At 57.2% G+C, this 15,416-nt stretch overlaps 2 protein-coding genes across 2 annotated transcripts in view; both read left to right on the top strand.

The window, feature by feature from the left end:
- The first annotated feature begins 276 nt into the window (after positions 1-276).
- Positions 277-2,743, top strand: LOC119937609 (basic proline-rich protein-like). The gene is made up of 3 exons (XM_038757157.1): positions 277-2,083; positions 2,137-2,406; positions 2,613-2,743. The coding sequence occupies exons 1-3, from the start codon at positions 277-279 to the stop codon at positions 2,741-2,743; spliced, it is 2,208 nt and encodes a 735-aa protein (XP_038613085.1).
- Positions 2,570-15,416, top strand: part of NCOA6 (nuclear receptor coactivator 6) — a 44,291-nt gene continuing 31,444 nt past the window's right edge. Inside the window, 5 exon segments of the mRNA XM_038757100.1 lie at positions 2,570-2,612; positions 10,053-10,143; positions 11,621-11,917; positions 12,969-13,124; positions 14,502-14,624. Of these exon segments, the coding sequence (XP_038613028.1) occupies positions 11,740-11,917; positions 12,969-13,124; positions 14,502-14,624 (457 nt within the window). The 5' untranslated portion in view covers positions 2,570-2,612; positions 10,053-10,143; positions 11,621-11,739.

A 15,416-nucleotide genomic window follows, 5' to 3' on the forward strand; every position in this document is an offset into this window, starting at 1 on the left:
TATTTTACTTGTACATATTTATTCCATTATTTATTTTATTTGGCTTATATGTTTTGTTTTGTTTCTATTTATTTTATTTAGCTTATACGTTTTGTTGTCTGTCTCCCCCTTCTAGACTGTGAGCCCGCTGTGACCGTCTCTACATGTTGCCAACTTGTACTCCCCAAGCGCTTAGTCCAGTGCTCTGCACACAGTAAGCGCTCAACAAAAACGATTGAATGAATGAATGAATGCAAACAGTAAGCGCTCCATAAATCCGACTGAATGAATGAATGGATGGCTGAGGGCGGAGGGCGGGGAGCGGTCGGCACCAGCGCCGGCGCGCGCCCCCTGCCGGCCACGCCGGGGGACGCTCGGTCACGTGATGTGGGGCTACGCCCCCCGATCCGACCACGCCCCCTGGAGGTGGGCCAGCGACCAGCGCCGACCGCGCCTCCTGGAGGGGGCCCCGCGTCCAGCGCCGACCACGCCCCCTGGAGGTGGCCCCGCGTTAAGCGCCGGCCGCGCCCCCTGGAGGTGGGTCCGCGTCCAGCGCCGAATGCGCCCCCTGGAGGTGGCCCCGCGTCCGGCGCAGACCACGCTCCTTGGAGGTGGGCCCGCGTCCAGCGACGACCGCGCCCCCTGGAGGTGGGCGCGCCGACCCCGCCCCCTGAAGGTGGCCCCGTATCAAGCAGCGACCACGCCCCCTGGAGGTGGACCCGTGTCAAGCGCCGACCACGCCTCCTGGAGGGGGCCCGTATCAAGCAGCGACCACGCCCCCTAGAGGTGGCCCCGCGTCCAGCGCCGACCACGCCTCCTGGAGGGGGCCCCGTATCAAGCAGCGACCACGCCCCCTGGAGGTGGGCCCGCGTCCAGCGCCGACCACGCCCCCTGAAGGTGGCCCCGCGTCCAGCGCCGACCACGCCCCCTGGAGGTGGCCCCGCTTCAAGCGCCGACCACGCCCCCTGGAGGTGGCCCCGCGTCCGGCGCCGATCACGCCCCCTGGAGGTGGACGCGCCGACCACGCCCCCTGAAGGTGGCCCCGTATCAGGCAGCGACCACGCCCCCTGGAGGTGGGCCAGCGTCCAGAGTCGACCCCGCCCCCCGGAGGTGGCCCCGCGTCCGGCGCCGACCGCGCCCCCTGGAGGTGGTGCCGCGTCCGGCGCCGATCACGCCCCCTGGAGGTGGGCGCGCCGACCACGCCTCCTGGAGGTAGCCCCGTGTCAAACGCCGACCGCGCCCCCTGGAGGTGGCCCCGTGTCAAGCGCCGACCACGCCCGCTGGAGGTGGCCCCGTGTCAAGCGCCGACCACGCCCCCTGGAGGGGGGCCGTATCAAGCAGCGACCACGCCCCCTGGAGGTGGGCCCGCGTCCAGGGCCGACCCCGACCCCCGGAGGTGGCCCCGCGTCCGGCGCCGATCACGCCCCCTGGAGGTGGGCGCGCCGACCCCGCCCCCCCGAATGTGGCCCCGCGCTCAGCGACGACCACGCCCCCTGGAGGTGGACCCGTGTCCCGCGCCGATCACGCCCCCTGGAGGTGGGCGCGCCGACCACGCCTCCTGAAGGTGGGCCCCGCGCCCAGTGCCGACCCCGCCCCCTAGAGGTGGCCCCGCGTCCAGCGCCGCCCCCGCCCCCTGGAGGGGGCCCCGTGTCATGCAGCGACCGCGCCCCCTGGAGGTGGGCCCGCGTCCGGCGCCGACCGCGCCCCCTGGAGGTGGGTCCGCGTCCCGCGCCGACCACCCGCCCTGGAGGTGGGCCCGCGCCGACCCCGCCCCCTGGAGGTGGGTCCGCGTCCGGCGCCGACCGCGCCCCCTGGAGGTGGACCCGCGTCCGGCGCCGACCGCGCCCCCTGGAGGTGGGCCCGCGTCCCGCGCCGACCGCGCCCCCTGGAGGTGGGCCCGCGTCCAGCGCCGACCGCGCCCCCTGGAGGTGGGCCAGCGTCCCGCGCCGACCCCGCCCCCTGGAGGTGGCCCCGCGTCCGGCGCCGACCGCGCCCCCTGGAGGTGGTGCCGCGTCCAGCGCCGATCACGCCCCCTGGAGGTGGGCGCGCCGACCACGCCCCCTGAAGGTGGCCCCGCGTCATGCAGCGAACACGCCCCCCGGAGGTGGGCCCGCGTCATGTAGCGACCACGCCCCCCGGAGGTGGGCCCGCGTCCAGCGCAGACCCCGCCCCCTGGAGATGGCCCCGCGTCCAGCGCCGATCACGCCCCCTGGAGGTGGGCCAGCGTCCAGGCCGACCACGCCCCCTGGAGGTGGGCCAGCGTCCAGCGCCGATCACGCTCCCTGGAGGTGGGCGCGCCGACCCCGCCCCCTGGAGGTGGCCCCGCGTCAAGCGCCGACCGCGCCCCCTGGAGGTGGGCCCGCGCCCAGCGCCGACCCCGCCCCCTGGAGGTGGACCCGCGTCCGGCGCCGACCGCGCCCCCTGGAGGTGGGCCCGCGTCCCGCGCCGACCGCGCCCCCTGGCGGTGGGCGCGCCCCCCGCGCCGCCCAGTCCCCCTGAGGCGGCCGCGCGTCGCGGTTGTGCCCTCCCTCCCGTCTCTCCCGTTCCTCCCTCCGTCCGTCTCCGTCCGTCCGTCCGTCCTTCCGTCCTTCCGCCGGTGGGAGCGAGTCTTCCGGAGCCTTGTCCGGCGCCAGGTGAGGCGGGGCCGGGGCGGACGCCGGGGACAGCGGCGCCGGCGCGGCGAAAAATGGCGCCGACTGTGGTGCGGCTGACAGGCCGCGGGGCCGCCCCCGCCATGTTGGGCGCCGACGGGGCCCCCGGCTAGGCCAACCGTGGGGGCGGGGGACGCCCCCTCCCTGTCAATCAATCCTATTTATGGAGCGCTTACTACGTGCAGAGCACTGGACTAAGCGCTCGGGAAGTCCAAATTGGCAGCATAATAGAGACGGTCCCTACCCAACAGCGGGCTCATAATCTTGCCAACTTGTACCTCCCAAGCGCTTAGTACAGCGCTCTGCACACGGTAAGCGCCCAATAATAATACTAATGACAGCATTTCTTAAGCGCTTACTGTGTGCAAAGCCCTGTTCTGAGCGCTGGGGAGGTTCCAAAGTGACCAGCTTGTCCCACGGGGGGCTCCCGGGCTTCATCCCCATTCTCCAGATGAGGTCACTGAGGCCCGGAGAAGTGACGTGACTTGCCCAAAGTCCCACAGCTGACAATGGGCGGAGCCGGGATTCGAACCCACGACCTCTGAGTCCAAAGCCCGGGCTCTTTCCACCGAGCCACGCTGCTTCTCATTCAGTAAATACGATTGAATGAGTGGATGAATATAATAATAATAATAATGATGGCATGTACTAAGCGCTCGCTATGTGCCAAGCCCTGTTCTAAGCGACAGGGAGGTTACAGGTTGGCCCGCGCGGGGCTCACAGTCTTCACCCCCATTTTAATAATAGTGGTGTTTGTTAAGCGCTTACTATGTGCCAAGCACTGTTCTAAGCGCCGGGGAGGTTACAAGGTGATCAGGTTGGCCCACGGGGGGCTCACAGTCTTCACCCCCATTTTAATAATAATGGTATGTGTTAAGCACTTACTATGTGCAAAGCACTGTTGTAAGCGCTGGGGAGGTTACAAGGTGATCAGGTTGGCCCACGCGGGGCTCACAGTCTTCATCCCCATTTTAATAATGATGGTATTTGTTAAGCACTTACTATGTGCAAAGCACTGTTCTAAGCGCTGGGGAGGTTACAAGGTGATCAGATTGGCCCACGCAGGGCTCACAGTCTTCATCCCCATTTTATTAATAATAATAATAATAATAATAATGGTATTTGTTAAGCACTTACTAGGTGCCAAGCACTGTTCTAAGCACTGGGGAGTTTACAAGGTGACCAGGTTGCCCCACGCGGGGCTCACAGTCTTCATCCCCATTTTAATAATAATAATAATAATGATAATGTATTTGTTAAGCGCTTACTATGTGCTAAGCGCTGGGGAGGTTACAAGGTGATCAGGTTGTCCCACGTGGGTCTCCCAGTCTTCATCTCCATTTTACAGATGAGGGAATTGAGGCCCAGAGAAGTGCAGTGAGTTGCCCAAAGGCCCACAGCTGACAATTGGCGGAGCCGGGGTTTGAACCCATGACCTCTGGCTCCAAAGCCCAGGCTCTTTCCACTGAGCCACACTGCTTCTGGGGCAATACAATGATAATAATGGCATTTATTAAGTGCTTGCCATGTGCAAAGCACTGTTCTAAGCACTAGGGAGGTTACAGAGTGATCAGGTTGTCGCATGGGGGGGCTCACAGTCTTCATCCCCATTTTACAGATGAGGGAACTGAGCCCCAGAGAAGTGAAGTGACTTGCCCAGAGTCACACAGCTGACAGTTGGCAGAGCAGGGATTTGAACCCCATAATTCAGTCGTATTTATTGAGCGCTTACTGTGTGCAGAGCACTGGACTAAGCGCTTGGGATGTCCAAGTTGGCAACATTTAGACTTTTTTAGACATTTTTTTTTTTAGACTGTGAGCCCACTGTTGGGTAGGGACTGTCTCTATATGTTGCCAACTTGTACTTCCCAAGTGCTTAGTGCAGTGCTCTGCACACAGTAAGTGCTCAATAAATACGACTGATTGATTTAGAGACGGTCCCTACCCAACGGCGGGCGCGTGGTCTAGAAATAATAATAATAACGATGTTGGTATTTGGTAATAATGTTGGTAGAGAAGCAGCGTGGCTCAATAGGAAGAGCCCCGGCTTTGGAGTCAGAGGTCATGGCTTCGAATCCTGGCTCCACCACATGTCAGCTGTGGGACTCTGGGCAAGTCACAACTTCCCTGGGCCTCAGTTCCCTCATCTGGAAAATGGGGATTAAAACCGTGAGCCCCTCGTGGGACAATCTGATCAACTTCTATCCTCCCCAGTGCTTAGAACAGTGCTTGGCACATAGTGCTTAATAAATGCTATTATTATTATTATTTGCTAAGAGCTTACTATGTGCCAAGCACTGTTCTAAGCGCTGGGGTAGATACAAGGTAATCAGGTTGTCCCACGTGGGGCTCGCAATCTTCATCCCCATTTTCCAGATGAGGGAACTGAGGCCCAGAGAAGTGAAGTGTCTTGCCCAAAGTCACACAGCTGACAAGTGGTGGAGGTGGGATTTGAACCCACGACCTCTGACTCCAAAGCCCGGGCTCTTTCCACTGAGCCACGCTGCTTCTCCGCTGCAGAGCCCTGGCCAGAGCATTCATTCATTCATTCATTGTCGTATTTATTGAGCGCTTACTGTGTGCAGAGCCCTGGACTAAGCACTTGGGAAGTACAAGTTGGCAACCTAGAGAGACGGTCCCTACCCAACAGCGGGCTCACGGTCTAGAGGGCGGGAGGGGTGTGGACCCCTCCGCAGGTTGGACGGCGGCACCACCGGGGACCACCCGGACCGGCCGGGGAGAGGTCCCTGGATGGGGAACGGCATCATCATCATCATCATCAATCGTATTTATTGAGCGCTGCCAGTCTGGCTCAGCCCTTCCTTCCTTCCTTCCTTCCTCTCCCCCTCATCCCCCTCTCCATCCCCCCCATCTTCCCTCCTTCCCTTCCCCACAGCACCTGTATATATGTTTGTACAGATTTATTACTCTATTTATTTTACTTGTACCTATCTATTCTATTATATTTTGTTAGTATGTTTGCTTTTGTTCTCTGTCTCCCCCTTCTAGACTGTGAGCCCACTGTTGGGTAGGGACCGTCTCTATATGTTGCCAGCTTGTCCTTCCCAAGCGCTTAGTCCAGTGCTCTGCACACAGTAAGCGCTCAATAAATACGATTGATTGATTGATTGAGAAGGACACCGCCTTGGCCAGGGCAAGGACGAAGCGGACGGAACCGGGTTTAAAAACGGGCAGAGGGAAGGCAAAAATCGATCGCAGCCCGTAGTCCTTAGGTGGACAAAAGCTGGGAGGGGTCCGGTGCCTGGATGGGGACGGGTCCGGACGGATGGGCGCCCTTTCCCCTGAGAATGTCCGTTGGGTGGAAGAGGACGGTGGGCTTCTCCCCAACCCCCAGGGCCTCCTGGCCCAGCAGGAGGGCCCAGGGCAGGGGGGGTGCCCGTGGGCACCGGCTTCTCCGGAGCTGTGGATCCCCGGGAACCACTCAGTGTGATCCCCGGTCACCAGCCTCGGTAGGCTTTAGCAAAGCTCCGGTGTGGGCTGGGATTTTTTCCAGCACCCTCTGTGCCAGTCCATCATCATCATCATCAATCGTATTTATTGAGCGCTTACTATGTGCAGAGCACCGTACTAAGCTCTTGGGAAGTACAAATTGGCAACCTATAGAGACAGTCCCTACCCAACAGTGGGCTCCCAGTCTAAAAGGGGGAGACAGAGAACAAAACCAAACATACTAACAAAATAAAATGAATAGAATAGATATGTACAAGTAAAATAAATAAATAAATAGAGCAATAAATATGTACAAACATACAGGTGCTGTGGGGAAGGGAAGGAGGTAAGATGGGGGGATGGAGAGGGGGACGAGGGGGAGAGGAAGGAAGGGGCTGAGTGTGGGAAGGCCTCCTGGAGGAGGTGAGCTCTCAGCAGGGCCTTTGAAGGGAGGAAGAGAGCTAGCTTGGCGGATGGGCAGAGGGATTGGGTGCATTCCAGGCCCGGGGGATGACGTGGGCCGGGGGTCGATGGCGGGACAGGCGAGATCGAGGTACGGTGAGGAGATTAGCGGTGGAGGAGCGGAGGGTGCGGGCTGGGCTGGAGAAGGAGAGAAGGGAGGTGAGGTGGGAGGGGGCGAGGGCATGGATGGACAGCCTGGAAGCCCAGGGTGAGGAGTTTCTGTCTGATGCGCAGATTGATTGGTAGCCACTGGAGATTTTTGAGGAGGGGAGTGACATGCCCAGAGCGTTTCTGGACAAAGACAATCCGGGCAGAGGCGTGAAGTATGGATTGAAGTGGGGAGAGACACGAGGATGGAAGATCAGAGAGGAGGCTGGTGCAGTAGTCCAGATGGGCTAGGATGAGAGCTTGAACGAACAAGGTAGCGGTTGGGATGGAGAGGAAAGGGCGGAGCTTGGCAATGTTGCGGAGCTGAGACCGGCAGGTTTTGGTGACGGCTTGGATGTGAGGGGTGAATGAGAGAGCGGAGTCGAGGATGACACCAAGGTTGCGGGCTTGTGAGACGGGAAGGATGGTAGTGCCGTCAACAGAGATGGGAAAGTCAGGGAGAGGGCAGGGTTTGGGAGGGAAGACAAGGAGTTCAGTCTTCAAGGAGCAGGTCAAAACCGAGAAACCCGGGCCGGAGGTAGCCGCCTTGGGCCTGCCGCGCTGGTCCAGCACGTGTTCTCCCAAGCCGCTCTAGGGCCGAGGAGCGCAGCGTAGGCTGCCGTCCGATCAGAGGGCCAGTTCCATCTCTGGGGGGACATAGTCCTGCCCCTCTACTGTTGCCCCGCATCCCCGAAAGGAGACAGCGGCAGAGCTGGGTGTCACCAACGCCCATTAGCCCCCGGGGTCGGTCCGCAGGACCGGCTCCAAGGATCCAAGGAGAAGCCGAAGCCACGCCAAGGGGAAACTCCTCTGCCCTCTAGTTCTCTCACCGGTCCCTTTAATCTCCCCTCCTGAGCCACTCTGGGGGCTCCCACAGATACCTGTGGATAAACCGTGGAAGGGCCTCTGTTTCCACCTGCACTCCCAGAATAATAATTTTGGCATTTGTTACTGTGTTCCAGCCACCGTTCTAAGCGCTGGGGTGGAAACAAGCGAATCGGGTGGGACACAGTCCCTGTCCTACGTGGGGCTCACGGTCCCAATCCCCATTTTACAGATGAGGTAACCGAGGCCCAGAGAAGTTCAGCGACTTGTCCAACGACACGCAGCAGAAAAGTGGTGGAGCCGGGATTAATCCCGCGCTCTGTCCATTAAACCATGCTAATCTAAGCCTTTTCCCAAGCGTAGCGGCTTTCCCAAGCGTAGGGGCGTGTGAATTTGATGCGGGAGGACTCTCCGCGGGCTCCGCCACCCCACCTCTTGCGGCCACCGTTCCCTCCTGGGCGCGGGATGGTGGCGAGCCAAGGGTGGGACGTCAAAGAGGGTGACCTTGAGCGTCCTCGGGGAGTCTGGTGCTCTGTGGGGGGCCCAGGAGAGCCCCCCACAATAATAAGAAGCCCTGACTGTATGACAAGCACTGTACTGAGCACTGGGGTAGATACAAGATAATCAGGTCCCGTATGCAGCGTGGCTCAGTGGAAAGAGCACGGTCTTTGGAGTCAGAGGTCATGGGTTCAAATCCCGGCTCCGCCAATTGGCAGCTGTGTGACTTTGGGCAAGTCACTTCTCTGGGCCTCAGTTCCCTCATCTGTAAAGTGGGTTTGAGCTTCTTAAATTTCAGATATAGTTTTAGCTTTTATTTTGATGATTCACACCCCAAAGCGTATCCGCATGCTAAGGGTTTCCTCGGTCCCAATCCCTCTGGCCCGGATTGGCGAAAGGCGCAGTTTCCCGATGTACCCTCACTTACCTGGCCACCCTGCTGGCCTCACTGGGTTTAATGGGCCGGACCCTGAGTTCCGACCTCAACGTGGTGGGGATGAGAGCCCAGCCTGGGAACACTCGCTCAGCCTCACACAGTAGCAGCAATCATTATCGTCATCATCATCATCGTAATGATAATCGTAATGATGATAATGACCGTATTGATTCAGCGTGTGCAAAGCAACGTGCCGCGTAGAAGCAAATAATCAGATCGGGCAAAGCCCGTACAGTGTAAGGGGGAGAGAAAGCAGGGATCTTCTCCCCATTTTACAGAGTAGAAAACTGAAACTCAGAGGTGTTAGGTGGCTTGCCTGGGGTCACACAGCAGGTGAGGAGCAGAGCCAGGCCTCAAGGCTTACAGCCCTGGGATCTCTCCAATTTTTATTTATTTAATGGTATTCGTTAAGCGTTTACTATGTGCCGAGCAGTGACCTAAGCGCTGGGGTAGATACAAGCTAATCAGGTTGGACACAGTCCCTTTCCCACATGAGGTTCATAGTCTCAATCCCCATTTTGCAGATGAGGTAACTGAGGCACAGAGAAGTGCGGTGACTTGCTCAGAGTCACGCAGCAGACAGGTGGCAGAGCCAAATTAGAATCCAGGTCCTTTGACTCAGTCAATCAGTCAATGGTATTCATTGAGCACTACCTATGTGCAGAGCTCTGTACTAAGCGCTTGGTACAGAGCGCCAGGCCCAGGTCCTTACCACCAGGCCACGCTGCTTCTCTAATAGGCCCCACAGCCTCTCAAAAGATGATGATAATAATAATAATAATTGTGGTATTTGGTATGCACTTACTATGTGCCAGGCACTGTACTAAGTGGTGGGGGAGATATACCAGGTGCCCAGAGGCCTCAATTCCCAGGAAACTCCAGGCTCCCTTCGAGGAGGAGGGGGTTTTGCCCAGAAAAGCACATCCCGGCTCACTTTTGTGGCCAAATGACCCAACACCCGTTCTTCCAAACACGGGGCTTCCGTTGAAAGTTGTTGACAGTGACAGCTCGTTGCCCAGAAGGCACCAAGCCGGCTCAGAGCAGTGGGCAGAATGCGGATCAATTCTTAAATCACCAGTGCCTTTTCTGGTTGTGAAAATATAAAGAAAAATTTGAATTAAAATCTCTCCCTGATGTTTTACTCTCTCTATATGTATATGTTATATGTCTATCTATAAGGTACACAGTAGAAATCTAGCTAAACAAATAAAACTCCAGAAATCTAGGCCCCAAATATGAATGAACACAGATAGTCCCCTAGCCACTCTGGGCCCCAGAGTGTTTTGGCTCTGATTATCTTGTTTCAGCCCCAGCACTTGGCGTGGTGTCGGCACACAGTAAGCGTTAATCAATTCCACAGTTCTGATGGTGACGGTTGAGCTGTTTTCTGGGGTGGGTGGCCCCTTGTAATGGTGGTAGGTAGACCCCTGTAAGGAAATTGGACATTTTGGGGCACTCAGGTGCCTTAAGTCTACAGAAACCACCACCTGCATCAGTGTGTGGTGATCTGAAACGACTGTTCATCGTATGTGGGTTTGAATGGTAAATGAAAATTTTATTTGGTGACAGACTGTAATGTGATACTCTTCTTGTCCCCCTCCCAGGATTCTGCTTTGTTGCTGACAATGCCCGTGTGTTGGGCTGTAGACACAACGACCCGGTTAAGTGATATGAATTAAGAAATACATCATTTTAGTAAGTATAACAGTGTGTGTTTGTGAGTGTGTGAACAAGCACCAAGTTTTTGTGGACAATTTCTTTCCATTCCTGGATCTTCCCTCAGACCTTCTGACATTCTTGGGACACTTTGCCTAGGCCCAAAGCCTTCCCTTTCAGGTCTCCAATTCCCTGGGCAGATTGAGCCCATCAGCCACTCTTAGCATCCTGGGGTTTATGTTGTCCTTTTTGGCCTCCTTTTTGTTGTTATTTTTTCTCATTTCCATTTTAGGTATATGATTTGTTTCTGTTGTTCTCTCCTGTTAGACTGCAAGCTCCTCAAAGGCAGGGATTACATCTTCTCCCTTTCCTTTTGCACACAACAGATGCCCAGCCCCTGTCTCTACATGCAGCAGGTGCCCAGTGCCACACTGCCTAGTCTCTGCAGGGACCCGATATAGGGCTGACTTTAAGCAGACCACTAGTCAGTCAATATCAGTCAGTGGTATTTATTGAGCGTTTACTGTGTGCCACTGTGCTGAGCACTCGGGAGAGAACCATATCACAATGAACAGACCCATTCCCTGTCCACAACGAACTTACACTCAAGAGGGCCCACACTGGACCTGGGCATTAGCGAGTACACTTGCCTTTCTGGGATGATTAAAAATGATCGTGCCAGGGAGAGGAATGAGAGGTTACTATCCTCCTGACCTCACTCCTCTTCATCTGAAAAGCAAGGTAGGATTTGGCATCTGGTGCCCCTAGCTTCCCAGAAAGCACCACAATTATTATTATTATTAATACGTTGGTCGAATGAGAGATGAGTCGAGCACAGCGTTGAGGTGACGGGCTTGTGAGACGGTAAGGATGGTGGTGCTGTCTACAGTGCCAGGAATGTCAGCGGGGAGTACAGAGTTTGGGTATGAAGATAAAGAGTTGTGTTTTGGACAAGTTAAAGTGGGAGGTGTTGATGGGAAATCCAATTAGAGAGGTCCTGAAAGCATGAATTTATAATAAATAAATAATAAATAAGTATTATTTATATATATATATATATACAATTTATTTATTTATTTTACTTGTACATATCTATTTTATTTATTTTGTTTTGTTGGTATGTTTGGTTTTGTTCTCTGTCTCCCCCTTTTAGACTGTGAGCCCACTGTTGGGTAGGGACTGTCTCTATGTGTTGCCAATTTGTATTTCCCAAGCATTTAGTACAGTGCTCTGCACATAGTAAGCGCTCAGTAAATACGATTGATGATGATGATGATGATGAAACCTGGCCTGGGGTGGGGAAGGGGGGTGGTGGGAAGAAGGGATTGGGGGTTGGCCTGCCTGTTTTTGCCCACTAACAGGGCAGAGGCCTGGGACTGGTTGGTTTTCTGCCATTTCCCATTTGGCACATGTGGGGTGAAGTGAGGCGGTGAACCCGTGCTACCGTGCTGCAAACCGAACGGCTCGGTGTGCACCCCGAAAGGCTCCATTCGCTATGTTCTTCCTTCTTCTGAAGGTCTCCCCGATGGCCTCCCGGGCCTCCTCCTTCCCGGGAACGGAGCGTCCTCCGCGGCTTGGGAACGCCGGACCCTGCCGGATTTAGGAGCCACCTTCGCTTCCTCGTGCTCCTCCACCATGGAAGACCCAGAGGCGGAGTTCGACTCCGGGCTGGAAGAGGACGACTCAAAGCAGCAGGACGTTGTTTTCGGGGAGTCCACGATCTTTGTGGCCTTCCGGGGAAACATAGGCGACGAGGACTTGAGACGGAAACTGGATGCCATATTGGAGAACGTCCCCCAGCTCTTAAGCATGGGTAAATCCGCTCTCAGGTCTCCCGCGGTTAGGACTCCTACTCTTTCTTCCCAGAGCCGGGACCCTGGTGAACGCTCCGGAGTGGTGGGGTTCATTCCCCGGAAAAGGTCTCTGGCGGGGATCGGTCTCACCGTCGGAGGCCTGCCTGGCTTGTACGGGCCAGTCTCTGGCCATTCTTGAGTTGGTATTTCACTGGTGATAATATTAATGATTGTTTTATTTGTTAAGCACTCTCGTTGCTCCAAGCACTCTTCTAAGCTCTGGGGTAGGTAAAGAGTATTCAGGTTAGAACCCAGGTCCTTCTGACTCCAAAGCCCATACTCCAGCCACTGTGCCACCCTCCCGCTGCCCTGGTCCCGAAAGAAGGACTCAAGCCCAATGGCCAGACACTCCCTTGGCGCAAAGGCCAGGAACCCCCTCACCTCGGCCTGGGCATGGGTCAGTGCCTGTGTCAGCCTGGTTTCCCACCGATTCTGGCCGGCCAAGGAGGCTCCCTTTTCCCACTTGCTGCTTACGGCAAGGCCCTCCTAAATCCTCCTGGTGATTTTGGGAGATGTCGGATTGACGTCCAGGCTTTCCCGACCAGCTGCTGAGGGGGGCCGGGGCCAGGTCGAATGACGACAGCCTTGCTTTTCTGGCAGCGTATTTCACACGGTCCTGGGAAGGTTGGTGCAGGGTGGCCCGCTCAGGGCCCAGTCCTCCCCTTTGCATTTCTGGCCCTGTTTGCCCCGCTCTTCTTTGGGTTGATTTTGAACAATCGCAGATGCTGCTGGGACTTTGTCGCGTGCTTTCAGCATTTCTCTGGGATATTTTGGGAGTCAGGGAAGGTCTCCAGCTCTAGAAGGAAGTAGCCGTAGGTGACCGCGGGGTGCTGGTGGCGGGAGATGGGTGCTGCCGGGGTGGGGGGAGGCACTCAAAGGGGAAGGGACCAGAGAAATTCCCCCTCCTCCCAGCGCGGTGGCAGCCCAGACGGTTGCCCCAGCGTTCCAGGTGGGTCCTCCTGGACCGTCGGAAGCGTCCTCTAACCGCTACCTCCCTCCTTTCTCCCCAAGAGTCTGGCAGGCTGAGAGTGCGGAAGGTGGAACCGTGGAACAGCGTCCGCGTGACCTTCAATATCCCCCGGGAGGCCGCGGAGCGGCTGCGGAACCTGGCGCAGAACAACAACCGGCAGCTCCGGGACTTGGGGATCCTCTCCGTGCAGATCGAAGGTATCGTGCCCCGGGGATGGATGTCCGGCCGGTCTGGGCTTTGGGGAGGTAGACGGATAGACGTGCCCTGACGCCTCTGGCCGTCTGGAAGGTGGTCAGCGGTCGCGAATCGTATCTGCTGGTTTTCATCAGGGTCCGGGATTATTGGGGGGTCTGGAGCAGGATCAGGTGCCCAGGTTGCCGGGGTTCTCTGGGAGTTAATGTTTTGACCACAGTGGCTGCAGCAGATATTACCCAGAAGTAAAGTTCAGGGACATTTGGAGAGTGGAGGGGGGTTTTCGGGGCCAGGAAGCCGGTGTGTCGAGGGAGGCTACCGCCGGTGGGGAGTTGCCACGAGGGCCCTTGAGCGGGGTGAAGGGGGTCATCCTGGGACACCGATAGACCTCGGGCAGGCGCTGCCCGAATCCTCTACTGGAGGTGTAGACTCGGTGGAAGGGCCGAGTCTCGGACGGGGCCGTGGCTGCGACTGCCTTGGCCCAGGACTGCCCCGCAAGGTGGCAATTTCTTTGCGGAGACAACCCTGCCGAGGGAAATCTGCCCACAGAGCCACTTCCCTGCAGATGGGAGTGCTTTCCACCATCCCAGCAAGCCATTCCTCACCACACCTAAGTGGATTAGAGCCATGACCAGGCGATAGACTGTGACTTTTAGACTGTGAGCCCACTGTTGGGTAGGGACTGTCTCTCTATGTTGCCGACTTGTACTTCCCAAGCGCTTAGTACAGTGCTCTGCACACAGTAAGCGCTCAATAAATACGATTGATTGATTGATAGGACTGTTTGAAACCCAGCCGTGACGAACCTCATTTTAGCCCCCTCTAGGCCCCCCTGCTTAGCCAAGTTTCTGCTGCCGGACAAGGGCACCTCAAGCCCACCTGTCTGCGGAACTGGTTTCCCTCCCGAGGCCGGGGACAACTTGTGCCGTCCACTCACTGGGTTTTCTGGGTGGCCCCCGGGCAGTGCCAGGAGCCGCCAGTGGGGAAGAGGAGGAAGAGGAAGGCCCCGCAGCGGCCCGTGAGCGTGCAGGACTGGAACCTGGCTCCTGACTGGGAGCGGGCAGGGTGTAGCGGCCCCTCCCAGGCGCTGGGAGGGACGGTGGGAGGCAGCCAGAGGGCTGCCGGCTAGGTCTGCTTGCAGGGAGGACCAGCGGTGGATCCCTCCCTACTCCCGGCCCACTTCCCGGCCTTTCGGCCGGCTTCTCCGAGGGAGCGACCGCTGCAGCCTTCCCCGGCAGGGTGACAGCAGGCCCGCCACTTATCGCGCAGCTCTTCAGTGCAACCCGTGCCTCTAGTTGCCCAGCCCTTCCTCAGAATTTTCCCTGGGAGCATCTTTCACCCTGCGACTCACTGTTTCAACTGTAAACTGCTTGCCTTCTCAGGGGAAGGAGCCATCAACCTGGCTCTGACTCAGAATCGAGGTCAAGATGTCCGCATGAACGGACCCATGGGAGCGGGTAATTCAGTGAGAATGGAGTCGGCTTATCCCATGCCAGGCGGGCCAGGTGAGTTCCCGGTTCCCACGGCAGTGGGTCCGCTTACTGGTGTTCCCCCTCCGCTGAACGTAGGCGCAACAGCTGGGTGCTGCCCTGGGCTTTGCATAAATTCCCCTTATGGTTTTGGGCGAGGGGCTCGCCCTCAGAGCCCGTGCACTTTGGGGTGGGAATTTGGCCTTCCCAGTAGATGGCCATAACTGAAGTGAACTCCAGATTCCTGTGGTTGGTCACCCGGTTAAATTTCGTCGTTGGGGCTCAGCTGTTTGGGTTAACTGTCGGGGAGGTTTTCCTTTCGAGGCTTTGGCTCAGTGGATCTGGCCATCCGACTTCCAGTTGGGCACCGTCGGTTCCTTTCCCCCCGAAAGGCCATGTCTCGGGCTCTGTGGGTTTGGGGAATGTTGCCAGGGCAAGGCAAAGCCTTGGCAGCTTTCACACACACCCCAGGGCTGGCAGAATCCCACCAGCTTCTTGAAACACTAACGGGGGGGCGGACAGGGATGCATTGGGTCCGATCTGCTTATATTCCATTTACCCTAGTGCTAGGACAATGCTTGGCACAGAGAAAGTGGGGCTTTTTAGCATACGGTATTTGTTAAGCACTTTTTTAAAAAATGGAATTTGTTAAACGCTTACTATGTCTCAGAACACTGGGGTAGATGCAAGTCGGAAACAGTCCATGTCCTACATGGGAATCACCGCCTCAGTCCCCATTTTACCGATGAGGTAACTGAGGCACAGAGAAGTTAAGTGACTTGCCCGAGGTCACACGCAGGGAAGTGATGGGGCTGGGAACAGAACCCA

This window comes from Tachyglossus aculeatus, chromosome 15 (assembly GCF_015852505.1).
Source record: "Tachyglossus aculeatus isolate mTacAcu1 chromosome 15, mTacAcu1.pri, whole genome shotgun sequence".
Classification (NCBI taxonomy): domain Eukaryota; kingdom Metazoa; phylum Chordata; class Mammalia; order Monotremata; family Tachyglossidae; genus Tachyglossus; species Tachyglossus aculeatus.